At 36.3% G+C, this 15,009-nt stretch overlaps 1 protein-coding gene across 1 annotated transcript in view; it reads right to left on the reverse strand.

Annotated features, from left to right (window-relative positions):
- Positions 1-15,009, reverse strand: part of vps37d (VPS37D subunit of ESCRT-I) — a 52,599-nt gene that overhangs the window by 32,407 nt on the left and 5,183 nt on the right. The window contains exon 2 of the mRNA XM_051893217.1: positions 1,321-1,492. Within this exon, the coding sequence (XP_051749177.1) occupies positions 1,321-1,492 (172 nt within the window). The remainder of the gene's footprint in view (positions 1-1,320; positions 1,493-15,009) is intronic.

Raw genomic sequence — 15,009 nt, forward strand, 5'->3', positions numbered from 1 at the left:
GTGTGTTATTATGGAACAATGTTGCCTGGTGATAGTGAAACGACAGCACACGACAGCAGTGTCCCGATGCTATTCTTGAACTACTCAGTCAACAGCCGGTGTATCATCAGATATCGGTCATCAGATTAGCGGCAAGCTTAAATTAATGTGTCTAACATTGCTTTAATCTGGGGAGGAGCACAGTATACTTCTTCCCCGAAAGACGTTCTGTCCTGGCACATTTGGGTTGAGCTCACAAACACAGCCAAACCAGAGACGCAGCACAAAAAGCAGGGTGGGCCAGAGTATGTGACTGAAGCAGTTTTGTAATCACTCCACTCTTGGTTTTCCCACTTCCTGCTTTTTGCTCACTCTATGCTCATTATATTAGGGGATTTGAACTATTATATAATATGATATAGTTAGGGCAGGACAATATGGCCAAAATATTATTGCAATATTCTTTTTTTCACATAATTCAATATCGTAATATTCATTTCATATCACTAATGTGGAAGGAAAAGGATTTTGCATGTTTGTTATACCTTGAGAATGAATGTAAACAAAAATTCTGTTTTCCATTTTATTTTTTTGTTTTAGCATTTTAATATAAATTAATCATAAAAAGGTGTCTAATAAAATGAATTCATAAAAATATAATCAAACTTAAAATTAAAATATATTTTTTAATTAAAATTTACAATTTACAACAAAAATATTTTTTGTATACTGTAAAACTTGTATACTGTATAAATCAAAACATAAATGTAAAAATATATTGGTTGTATTAAACACCTAATTATTATTATTATTATTATTATTAATAATTATATTTTAATAATATTAAAATTGTTATTATTAATAATAAAAATAAATCAGTGTAAAGGTTTAATAAATTGTGTTGTTATTGCACATTATTATTAAAGAATATCATACAACCAAGATATTTTCATCCATGTTTTAATATATACTGTATACAAGTTTCATACAATAGTAATTTCCGAACTAAAACATTTATTTTGCCCATTTTCAGTGCATTCAACAATAGCTTATCAAAAGAAATGTTGAAATACATATGCACTGTCAGCCGATGCTGAAAACACCACAAGTGTCACGCACGCTTAAGTATGTGTGTGTAGTGGATGAAACTAGCCTGATAATAAACTCAAAAGTTGATCAATATTGCGATTTTTTTTTTTTCCTAATAAATATCGATATAGATTTATTGTCCAGCCCTAGGTATAGCTAATATAAAAAATCCAGTGTGTGTGGAAAATGAGAAACGCTTAGTGTTATTAGCATCACAGCATAACTCTCACAAGACGCTAAACTTTTACTCACCAAGTCGGCTTTGCTTTTCCCTGCAGGCAGCGGTCAGCTTTGCCAGCTCCTCGTACTTTGCAGCCAATCGCAGCTTGCCATTTTGAAGGTGAGGGCGATGTGAAAGGCTGTCTTCTGCAAGACTCCGATTGGTTACCAACAAGGTTTCCCTGTCCAGCTGGAGTTCCTGAAACTGAACACAAATTTCAGTTACTCATCAAACTGGAACAAAGACAGCATCTTTACAAATACCGATTCTACAACCTAAAGAAAGACCAAGATGTGTTAATCAGTCAAACATGTCTACATTAAAGTCCATTTCTTATGTAATCTGTATTCAATCTTGAGGGGGGTTCACACACTGACATGTTTTAATATTCATGTGTCTGTATAATGAGTGTGGTGCAGGTCTGTGTTTTATTTGTTAATGTCTCCCCTTTTCTCACCCTCTACTCTCTCACTTTTCCACAGCTTTACACACCCATTTCTTGAGACTTTAGTCATGTTTCCACCACAGGAACTTTCCCCAGAAACTAGGAACATTGGGGTGGTACTCGGTGTGTTTCAACTGCAGGGACCAGGGTCTAAATGAAGTTCCGGGTAAAAATTTCCCCCTCAGAAAGTCCCTGCTCACGAGGTAGTACTTTTTCAAAGTTCAGGACTTTTCGGGGGTGGGATTTGGCCACTGAACATGCTGATTGGTTGAGTTCATGCAGCATTTTGATTGGCTGACTCCACGCAGCATTTTATTTCAACCACCATTTTTAAAAGTCTGTTGCGGTGCGTGCAGTAAGAGTTGTTTGCTATTCAATTCAACAATGGGGTTTAAAAATTACAACCGATGGACTGAAGATGAGATTCAGGCTTTATTAAGCTTATATGTGGATGACGAAATCCAGCAGGAACTGGAAAGTCACGCGCAGTCCTATGTCACTGGACTAATCTTCACGGTACTTTAGATTGTTATGGAAACGCAGAAATTTTCTCAACTCAGAGGTGTGAAGAACCAGGTTAAAACTGGGGGGAGGGGGTGTTCATGACACTTTAAATCACAGAAGGTCACCAAGTACTGGCCTTCTAGCTCAACTGCTGTAGGCCTGCCCACTGTATCAGGTGACGGATCAAGTAAGCCAGGTGCTTACAAGCTTTTTGATGCCAACTACCCCCATATATGATAAGGGACCTGCTTCCAAAATTATTCAGGCAGCTGCATATGTACTGTACATTTATATTGGGTGTGGAAAAATAGCAAATGTGATATTATAAAGTCAACAATATTAAACATTGATTAAAATATTATCTGAGAACTAGAAAAGGTAAAGTTTAGTAAAGTTTGATGACTTGACAAAGGCTGGCCTTAAAGTATGAAATAGTTTTAAAAGTTTACAGTTTATTGTAAGACAAAATAGTGTCAGACAGGCCATATTAGGCCCCTTCAGACCCCATATGACCTCATTAAACATCCAAGAAACCATATCAAACCAGTAAACCTAATAAACCTTTTCAGACCAATTAGATCTGAGCACTAAGATCACTAAGAAAGCACATCAGACCACATGTTTTTAGGCATTGCTACCATGTTTCTTAAGGTGCGGTCACATTTTTTGTTGCTCTGGGAAATTTCATGGCCGTCATTCCAATAGGAATCCTCGCACTGGGAGTTTTGCGTGAGGGTCAAAAAGTTTCCCATGCAGATTTTGCTAATTTTCAAGTTGGTCACATGGATTCACCACACTGACCAACAGAAACCTGGTTGGTTTAAAAGTGAGTTCTATGTGAGCTCTGCTTCATACATCGCTATACTATTGACAAAAAACAATGGATTTTTTTTTTTTCCTCGCTGAAATCACTAATGCGACTACCTTAATAGTTAGTATTTCTTAACAAGTGTTTTTAGGCATTCTTAGCATGTTATTTGGTGTTGTTAGCATGATTTAGCATGTTTTAACACAAAAAGTTTTGGCATGTTACTATAATGTTTTCCAGGACAAAATGTCCTGTTGCTTGTCACGGCTGCATCATTTACAAAAGATAGCTGGGAAAAAAAAGCTTTTATTGACTGTGGGATTTATCACATAGCACTTAGTTAGGACACAGTGAGCACATTTACATGCACACCAGTACGCCAATAACTCATAAAAATCAGCTTACTGAAATAACCTGTTGTCCAGGTTTACATGCAAACCAATAACCCGACAATGCAAGTAAACAGCCTTTACATGACTTTATTAATAAATCAGGTTATTTCCTGGTAGTTACGTCAAAACGTAATAATTTGCGTATCTGACTCAGAGTATTGCATTTGTTATTTATTTGTTATGTGATGTTAAATAAAGCATTAAAAACAAAAGAAGAGTATTGCAACGTCAGCAGGAAACTTATGGCTCATATATTATCCTCTCATGCAGTTACAGATGCAGCATTTTGACTATACCACTTCTACTGCACAAGATGAGAACACATTTTTATAATTCTTTGGGTCAAGAAAGAATCTGTGATATATTTCCTCCTCCCTTACTGCAAAACATTTACTCTGTCTGCAGTAATGTGTTAACATGCTGGGCGAAATCAGTGTAAGGGACAAAAATCTAGCTCTGGCGATCGGTTTATGCTTAGCCATTTATGACCTTACTCCAATAAAGGAAAAAGGGTAAACACGTTTACATGACCATGTGCATTGTCAGCTGATTAAGCATAATCGGGCATGTAAACGCACTCAGTGTTAGTGTCTAAATCTTTTTCTTTTTACATACAGAAGAAGCACAGTCCACAACTGTGGTGTTTTTTACTCATTTGGAGCAGATGAACCTTAATTTCAATGTAATCCTGTGTAAGGCCGTTAAGAATGCAGCTCCTCATACAAGATGGCCATCAAGGTCAAACCACAGAAGACAGGAATGCAAGAACACAGAGAGCTCAAAATTTTATTCAGGAATTATGAGCCATACAGAGTGAGTGTGAATAATGCAACTCAATACATCAAATACCTCAGGGGTCATATGAGGTTAGCTTATTATGCCAGCCACAGAATCCATGAACGTGTCCAAGGGAGACTGTAGGAAATCTAAGAAAGAGAAAACAACAGCCTCCAGCTTTATACTAATGTGACTGAAGACTTTAGCTAATATGTTTGATTTGTAGAGAAAAGCTCCTTATGTTTCATGAGAACAGTGAGGTATCTGGGTATGGCTTGGGCAAGGGCCCATATCTGTGTGTGAACAAAGACATTCAACATTTAGCTTTAAGGCAGGGCGAAAAGTTTCCAGTTAATCATAATCTTCATTTGAACAATCTTCATATCAATTAATCAAATTACTCTTAAGAACTGGTTCTTTTTTAATTAATAAAAATATTCAGCATAACCACTGTGGTGCAATTCATGAACAAATGACTCTTATGAATCGGTTCTTTTTAGTGAATGAAAACAGACAGTATAGGCAATGTGGTCCAACTCATGAACAAATGACTCTTATAATCTAATTCTTTTTAGTGAATAAAAACATACAGCATATACTCTAAAAAATGCTAGGTTGTTCCAAGCCATGTTTGGGTCAAATATGGACAAACCCAACCATTGGTTTAAAATAGGGCTGCACAATTTATCGCAATTAAAACACACTTGATTTGGTAAAGGCTGCGATTATTTTATGAGCAGCTTGTCAGAGCTGTACGGCTCTGTGATCAATAGTAAATGCTTCTCCATCTGAAAGCCAGAGGGAGCTCTTGTGCAGGAACTCCAAATATGCCCTGCCGCAGAAGAAGATAACACGTGTCATATTGCTGTAGCTGAATAAACAGAAGATTGAAATGCTTTGATTGATTAAACATGACTAATAAACACACGACTGCCTTATTCTGTGTAAGAAGCCACATCTCACAGAAGGATACTTAACTGTTGTTATGAAGTGAGTTTGGAGTAAAAACATGTTATTAAATGTCTTTTGTTGGACAAGATTAATAAATGTTAATAAATGCTTCTCATGTTTGGAAAGATGTTTGACGCGTGTTGCTTTTTCAAATGTACATTATAAGCGACTCAAACTCGCAGTGCTTTCAGATGGATTAGCATTTGGAGCCATTTTTCATTGACAAATAATCGCAGCCTTTGCGATTTCACAATCGTACTAAGAATCACGTTTAAGCGTTAATCGTATTTAAGCTCAATGTTATGAACAGATGATTCTTATGAATTGGTCATTTTTAGTGAATAAAATATATAGCATAGATAAAATAGTCCAATCTAGTCATGAGAAAATGACACTTTGTCCCCTTGGAATTATAAGGTTCTATCTGACATTTTTGTCAAAATTGAGTTATTCACATATTCTTATTCTGTAACAACTTATTTACATTATGTGATGTTTCTTTTTTTAAGTTGTGTACATTTTGGGACTTTTTTTAGAAAACAAAAAGGTTCTATCTACAAAGTCGAACTCTAACTTGGTTCTATAAGGTTCTATCTGTGAGCCAATCGGCACTTTGAATGTACACACGAGAACCAATCAGGATTGGCTTTCTTTGTCATGTCCCTGAATGCGCCGTGATAGCGGAAAAGATTGCAGAAAATGCTAAATCGGTGAAGAGAAGACTTAATAATTAGTCTAAAAAAATTAGTCTTAAAATGTCTTAAATTTTACAATATTAAGCCTTAATGGTCAAATACTCAATTTAATTGATGGAGTCTTAATTACAACAATAAACATTATCATGTTATTTCAGCCATACTGATGTCTAGAGATAAAGCCATTTTACATGTCCCACTTTCTGTGGAATAAAGTGCTGGTCAGATGTATTACAGTAGCTGCTTTCTGTCTAAACAAAGGGAAAATTAAACTTAAATGGTTCCTGCAATAATGTGTTAAATTACCCACCATATTCCTACCTAAATTTAACATCCGCACTGGACAGAATATTTAGCACTGCCTTTTATGGTTAACTTGAGCAAGAAAAAAATATTCATTCAAAAATATGAAATAAATCATAGAAAGCATTAAATTTAACTTTCTCATGCTTGTCAACACATTGCTACAACACTAATTATATGTTTTAAAACAAAGTATTAGTAAACTGTTTGTGTTTCTTGAAAATTATTGCTTCAAATAATGTTTTGGCAGAAAGAACCTTATATTTCCAAGCGAAAAGTGATTTTTTAGAATTAGAAAGTTCTATCTGCATTTGACCCGTTCCAAAAATCCCCATTTACAAATATGAGAGGATTTTGATATTGTATAGTTAGAATACATTTAGGGTCCCTGTCATGTTCATGTATGAAAGAAACTTGTTCCCCATATAATTTTTGCTATATGGAATACAAAAACTTTGAAGCTCAATATCTCAAAACTGCTCAGAATGCAGACAGATCCTTATAATTCAAAGGGGACGACTTATGTACCAGCTCTTTTTAGTGAATAAAAACATACAGCGTAGCCAAAGCCAAAGTCCAATTCATGTACAAATGACTCTTTTTAACTGGTTCATTTAGTGAGCCAAAAAAAAAAAAAAAGCACACTACACAACCAGTGCAGTTCAATTAAAAAACAAACGAGCCATTCAATTTTTCAAAACACTCACAAACTTAGGAGATCATTTGAATCAGACTGATGGATCCTTGTCAGATCGTTTATGGAATGAAGTTATCATTACTTATATTGATATTAATATATTTTAATATACAGAATGGATGGAATTTATTTTTAATTACAGTATAGTATATACAGTATGTGAACGGATAATATGTATACATAATATGTACACCCATTCAGAGCTGTAATCTTTCTCATAATTTTTTATAATTTTATATATTTTTATAACTGTTTTACACAGAAAAGGCAATTAAAAGCTTACTTTAAAAACTTTTTTTTGTTTTGGTTGTGTTCATTATTATATCTGTTAAATAAAATCAATTGAACTGCATAGTTTGGCCACTATTGTTAAGTTTAACGTGTTTTTTTTGTTGTGTTTTGTTTTGTTTTGTTTTTTTTGTACCAAGTTAGAAGGTTATGGCAGTAGCAGAGAGAGATAATTTTTTTCTCATACAAGCAAAATACATATTTTAACTGAAACTGAATCAACTCACAATCAAGGGCTTGTGAAGTGGGAAATGTATAACCAGACTTACTAATATTCTGCTTAATTCATATTTGATTTTATCTCAAGGTCCAATTCATGGCTGTGACAAGAAGGCTTATGGCTCAAGGTCAAACCACAAGTAATATGAGAGAAAAAGTAATAAACACATGACAGCATCACAAACAGCAACAGAGTAACTCGGAGGTAAAGACCTCACTCACTACAATTTCATTTTGTCTGAACGCCACTAAATATTGACATTCAGCTATATTTCTGTAAAAGCAAGTTGATGATTTCCAGATGAAACTGAATGAGCATTCTTCCAGTGATTTGCCGTTGAAAAGGGGACACAGCCTGGAGCGGTAACAGAGACAATGCTCGATTAACCAACCGCCTCAGTCTACCACGTGTTGCTTAATTACAATAAAACAAGGTCCCATGACGAAATAATCCTTTTGGAATGGCTGCTGGACAAATCTGTCCACATGTCCTTTAAAAAAAGTGCCATTATTCGCTCTGACCGTCCTGCATGACATGGCCCAAGACCACTCTCTAACCATGGAGGGAAAAGCAGAGACAAGTCCAAACCAATGTCCTCATGGAAAGCATTCGCAAAGGCCCAGACATCAGTCAAAACCACAGACCCCTACTTTCACTGTAAGTGAGGGTTTGGGTCATAACAGAACTTCATTTTTCTTCTCCTGTTGCTGCAATGAATATTAACTGCCAGTTTTATGCATTTCAAAACTTGGGGAACATTACAAAGACTGAGTGTGCTTAGTCAAGCATATAAGAGGATTAATGATTCATTCGCTCAACGAATATGAGAATTTCGCCTTCCTTCTTAATGCCGTGCGAGACCCCCAAACGTGGTGGTGATATTCCCACTGGTGGCACAACTATTACAGAATCTATCTGGCTAAGGGGGAATGAGAGAAAGGCAGTCCCCTTTGATCAAGCCACCATCTTCTGAAGACGACGAAACTGGAATACTTGAGCTGCTTAGAATAACTCAAAAGAGCATGCATGATCAGAACATGGTTAAGGTTATGTGAGGTTCTTTTTGTTCAGAAATAACTTCAAACTTCAAACTTTTAAGGTCAATTGCTTGTTTCAACTCTCAACATAATTGCCGTTTACACAGGGACGTTCCATCAACGCCTCAAAAGAGCAGGTGATGGTTGAATGTTTTTCCTTAGAGACAACTTCTCCAGAATTGTGGAGCACAGAACCAGTAGATAATCATTTTCTAATTAAAGGATTATTATATACAGTATAAGCAATGTAAATATTCAGAAGTAATCCCTCTTCAAACGCAGATGGAAAATGCCAAGCAGTTTTTTGATCACATAATGCTAAGTGATTGCAAATTACACGCATCAGTTCTGCATGACGAATTGAGCCGTGAAGAGTAAAACGCAAACACATGAGATGTCTGTGCTGTCCCAGTTTGACATCATTCCATTTTTTAGGGGTGAGTAAGTTTAGGCCTAAGGTTTAGAGTTTGCTCCAAAGGGTCAAGGTTTTGTTGGTTTTCGCACCATTAGGCCCTGCTAGTAGATGTCATTTCTCAGCAAAAAGCATCTTTTCTCAATGTATGGCCATTCAAAATTTTTAGTGTATTTTGACAAATTTTAATTTTAAGTGAATATATTTAATTATATTAGATATTTGCCAGTGCCCAATTTGTTCTTAAAAGCATGAAATGGACTTGGATCAGATAAAGAGGCACTCTTTATGTAATGTACTCCCCCAACAGAATCAGACACTGCTGTTTTTTTACGTAGCACATTTTCCATTATGAATTATGATGAAGCTTAGTTTGTTGGTCTGTTGGGTCGCATTGCTTTCTCACAGAGAAACTCTCCAGAGTATGGTTGGAAATCAAAAGTATCTGATTCCAGAGTTGGAATTGATTTAAGTTCAGGAATCGAATGCTTTTTATAAAAAAAAAAAAAAATTTGATTCCTCTTATCGATTCTTGTGCACACATTTTAATGTAATTTTAAATCATTCAAGAAGAAGACGTTTAAGAGAACTGAACGGACCAATACACACAAAATTGTGTCAAATTATCCTCATAAACACAGTCAGTTTTGTCTTAAGTGAACGTAAACAGTTGAGAAAAACACTATGACTATATTGGCATGTGTTAGGTCTGAAAGGGGTCATGAAGTGAGAAATCAAATTTTCCCTGAGCTTTTGATATATAACAGGTCATCATACTATAAGAATAACCTGTAAGTTTCAGAACTGAAAACTTACTTTTTAGTCCAAAAACAGCTTTAAATGTTACCGAGCCCAGTGTAAGACTCGTCCTGGAATGTGCCTATTTATGACCTAATAGATAGGTGAAAGACCACCTCTGCAGAATCAACACCTACTTCACCATTGCAACTTTGGCCCCGCCCACTGGCGTTAGTGAGATGAGGAAGAGAGAAGAGCACGGGATCACTCACTGGACTAAAAATAACACCTTCCAAAGGATCCTAATGCTAGGAATGTGGTTATTTTATTTATTTTCAACAATGTGAATGTCTCAGTTGAGCATTATATATTTTTTATGCGGTACATTTCACTGTGGATTCTTCGGTAAAAAGTCACAATTTTGGAGCAGGCTTTGCAAACAGACGTTTACGATATGACTTGACAGTAATGCAACAACATGAAAGTAACTGTATTAATTCTGATGCCTGATCTGTGACCAGTGATTTCTGATTTGTAATGATTCATGTACAGTCAGATGTTCTTTGTCAACTTCACATTGTTTCTTTAAGTAGGATGAAAATAATCTGTTATTTAAACTGATTAAATTCTAAATAAAAAAGCGATCAAAGAACGCTCCCTTTGCAATCGCAAGAGCTGTCAATCAAACAGCGCGAGTTTATCAGTGACTGAGTTCTGGAATCGTGTCAAAACTCCTGTAATAATTAACGAATCTCTTATTTACAGTGTGTTTGCACTGTCAGTGAAAGCATTCCTTAGTGTGCAATCGAGTTGCAATGGTGAGATCGCTGCATTCATGTGCTCAACATGTCTGTGATTGGCTAACGTTACATGCTCATCACTGCAACCTTTCATGCCACAATCTAAATATAATGCCATAGATCTAAATATAATCGCCACTTTACATAATTAGTTAACCTTGAGAGCTGTAATAGTAAAAATATGCTAAAATTTTTTGAGAGAGTTAAACATGTATTTCATATGCAAAGATGTTAGCCAATCACAGCAGTGGGTGTTTAAAACTGAAGTCTCACAGCAGACACACCCCTTATTCAGGGTAGGATAATTGCCTTTTATTTCTTCATTATGACAATTTTTAATGTAAAAATCATACTAATACTATAAATGCACCACAGGAAACATTCTAAAACAATAAAACAATGCAGTTAATAACCCCTTTAAATATACCTGCTAATATACCAGCCTAATATGCCTGCTGCCGTCTGTCATTAATGTTATTTAAAGAACTGAATAAAATGACTGAATGACTGAATAACTTTTGTAACTTGGAACTGAACATGGGAATCGATACAAATCGGAATCGATAAGCAGAATTGGAATTGGAATCTCTAAAATTCAAACAATACCCAACAATACAATAAGAGTTCATTTCAATCATGCCAGTCGTTTTTGTGTGACTCCAAGTGCGATTGCAGTGTTCATATATGCCTAAATGAACCAAAATATAGGACAAAACAGCCAGGTTCCAGAACAAATGCTCCAAACAAGCCAGGTGTGAAAACGCTTCACTCGTGAAGTGTTTGGGACTGAGTTCCATCAGTCAATTAATGTCATGACATCATTGTCATTTTCACAGCTCAGGTAATTTGCTCAAAACAACTTGGCTGCAGAACTGAGCAAAAATGACAAATTTCAAATCACATACTTCCAAACAACTGCCACTGAGATGAATGGGAATGCTAATGGATAGCTCAAACCAGGTGTTACAGACCTCCTTGGTTAGGCCTGAAACATATGCAAGTATGTGAATCATCCAGCTAAGCAAATTTGCATTCCAAAACGTGTCAACGCCACGTCAAGTACTATATGAATTGTATTCTTAGCATTCCGAGGTGTTATTTACCGGCCATTAGTGTAATGTCTTTTCTATGGTAAGTTCTTTTTCAGATCAACTACTACAGCTCTATCGCCCCTTCGAGTACTGAAGTTTGCTACCACTATGCAAGAATGCACAGTAAGTATGTACAACGGGCCCACTCGAATGCAATGTGGTGGCCAAGTATTCATGCCTGCATTGTGTTGAGTTTCCTACCATTTGTCTCTGGTTTTAGGGGTTGGTTATGGTTAAGATTAGGAATAGAGTCAAAACTATGATCATTTGATAATGGATGTAGATCGAGGAACCTATCCTACTTGGGTAAATCATGTGGTGCAATTTACACCACAAACTAAAACATGATAGATGTTACTTGTTTCATGACAGGAGGACTACAAGCTCTCAGCTCTCATTAACTGTTTCACATTACTGCAGCCCACTCCAACAAGGCAAGCATTTCCATGGTTTCACAGCAAACAAAGAGCGCACTATCTTTCCAAAGAGTCACTTAAAGTTTCGGAATCTATTTAAAGACGATACAGATGTTGTCGACCACTAAATGAGGGTATGATCAGTGAAGGATCGTTTAAATTCCTGTAGAGCCATTTTGGAGATCTAGACAAGATGATAAATGGTTTGGATAATGAACTGGATATGGGCTGTCATAGATTTTCCTACAGTTCTCACTCATAATCCAAAGTGTGGCTTTGGCAGAGATGGTGTTCTTCTTATCTCTCCTGCAAACCTAATCTGCATTCAACAACCAGAAATTACACTCACTCTGACGCTCTGCTTAACAATTATGACTGCTCAGCGGGACTCAGTATTCATGTCATCTTTTTTAACTACACATGGAGGTCAAAATATGAATATTTATCTTGTACTCTAAATAAGAGCAACATATCCCAAAGCGTGCTGTACTAAATATGCATAATTGCTAAAGTTTATTTAGGAGACATGTCGGTTTTCTAATGCTAATTGCTATTTTATTTTTTTATTTTTTGGTCACACTTTAAGGACCCCTTGAAATTGCTTGATGAGTGTAATTTTATTTCTTGTGTTGAGATATTTCCTATTGAAATAAGAAGTTTGACAAGACATATCAAAGGATTTGTCCTTTTTTACAGCAAACCGCTTCAATTACATCACAGACAAAAAACATAATTGTCAGTTGCAGGTGGTATTGGGGGAGGGACATATTTATTGTACAGAGCATTTGATTGCTGAATCTACACGATTTTTCATATCAAAAGAAAAAATACCGGGATAACCTGGCTTCACTTGAGACTTCCTTGCTTCACGGCATAGTAATGATATGCCAGAACCCGCCGGCACATTGACGTGATTGGTGAAGTTTGTGACATCAGAAACACCAGCGATTTCAAACTCAAAAAGTCTTTAGATCACTGCAGTTTTAAGAGAAAATAATTTGCAATGTTGTTGACTTATGAATTTGCACATGGTTTCTCTTAAAGTATATTAAAAACACTACATAGACATATGTGGTGCTTTTCCACTGCATGGGATGGCTCGGTACGGAACGGTACGACGGCTCGCTTAAATAGTACCACCTCGGTGGAGGTTCCAAGCGTGCCGTAACGATACTAAATGTGACATGTAAACACTGCAGATCACTGATTGGTCAGAGAGAGTTGTCACTACAAGCGTCATTGGATTTGAAACACGAGACACCAAACCCGCTAGATTTAAATAGTCAGCAACAGCCAGCACAGTATCATTTGTTCGTGCAACTTTTTTTAAACTACTTGCTTTAAACAACTGTCGCACGCAACTTAAAAAAAAGAAAAAAAGAAATGGCTGTATCGTGGTCAGTAGATGAGGTGCAGACTTGTTGGTAGCCGAGGAACGGATCCACGGCAGTAAAGGCGGCACAACTACACCACTTTGAGATGGTACTAAACTGCAGTGGAAAAGCAAACCGAAAGCGGGCAAAGCCGTGCCGAACCGAGACAAGTTGTTCCACGCAGTAGAAATGTTTCGCTTAGGTGATGTACAACTAGTCTATTTTGAAATGACTTGGTTTTGCACTAGGTAGGCAGCTCACTAGGCTTTGACACAGAGCTAATAAATCTGCCAGAGCATCTCTTTAAAACTTTATGCAATCTGTCACCTAGAACAAATTAATCGGAGAAATTGCAACTCCAGCTAAAGATGTGGCTTATCTTGGCAAGGATGTGGTGCTTCATACCTCAAAGACAGCTAAGACACATACTCTTTCACATTTCACGAGCCTGTGATCAATCTTTTAGTTACTAGGAGCGAGTCCTGAGGCTCTTTCCTTCTCTGGTTAGTATTCTATACTGCTGAGTCTGCCGCATGCGTCATAAGTCACCCAGAGCCAATAACTGTCCAAGTCCAGCCCCTGCTGGTGTGCAAGTCTTTCACACTTGTGGTGGGATAATGGACATTCTGAAGGCGGAGGGCACAGCAGGGTCTTTGCCCCCTCCCTCCCCCTCCAAAAGACGGCATACATTTCTCCAGTATCTCTGTTCTTTGCCCAATTCCTCTCTCTCTTGCTGTTTAATGCAAAAGTAATAATCCCAGACATACAGAGAGCGTTTTCCCTAAACAGGAATTGACACAGACTATCCATTTCCGCTTGCAGCTGCCTGTATGTCTGTTTATACACTGTGCAGATGCAAGTCCTCTGGAGACCATGTGGGCTGGATGATACAATGGTCATAAAACAAATATGACAAATCAAATGCCTAGTCACAAACTGGAAAATACCGTACAGGAATAGTTCATTAGTCATTTAAAAGAAAAGAAAAAAAAACTTCCGCCATTATTTACTCATGTAATTATAAACCCGTATGAATTTCTTTCTTCCAATGAACACAAAAAGAAAACTTTTGACTTTTGAACAATGGGGACTGTAACTTTTTAAACTTTAAGGACACAAAAGCATCATAAAATGTATCATGAACTCAAGAATCACTTCAGCATAAAGATCAGACTCAAACAAACAATTCATTGACAAATTGCAACTTTGCTCCAAGGGCTGATGTGATGCCTTCTTATTATGTCCATTTATAATTTTTCTTTTTAAAAATATCTTTTTAGCTCACCAAGGCTGCATTTATTTGATCTAAAATACATTAAAAACAGTAATATTGCAGCATATTATTAAAATAACTGTTTTCTATTTGAATGTATTTTAAAATTTATTCCTGTGATGGCAAATCTGAACTTTCAGCATCATTACTCCATGATCCTTCTGAAATCATTCCAATATGCTGATTTACTGCTCAAAAAACATTTTCTATTATTATCAATGATGAAAACAGTGCTGCTTAATATTTTTGTGGAAACCGTTTTCAGTATTCTATGACAAATAGAAACTTTAAAAGAACAGCATTTATTTGAAATGCAAAACTATAGCCTTATAAATGTCTTCACTGTCAATTTTGATCAATTTAATGCATCCTTGCTGAATGAAAGTATTAATTAAAAAAAAATGTACCCACCTCAAACTTTTGAATGGTAGCGTACATAGCTACTTAACTTGTGTGATTTTTTTCTTCTTAAATTTGTATTAAATATATTGTTAATGTCCC

This window comes from Ctenopharyngodon idella, chromosome 5 (genome assembly GCF_019924925.1).
Source record: "Ctenopharyngodon idella isolate HZGC_01 chromosome 5, HZGC01, whole genome shotgun sequence".
Classification (NCBI taxonomy): Eukaryota; Metazoa; Chordata; class Actinopteri; order Cypriniformes; family Xenocyprididae; genus Ctenopharyngodon; species Ctenopharyngodon idella.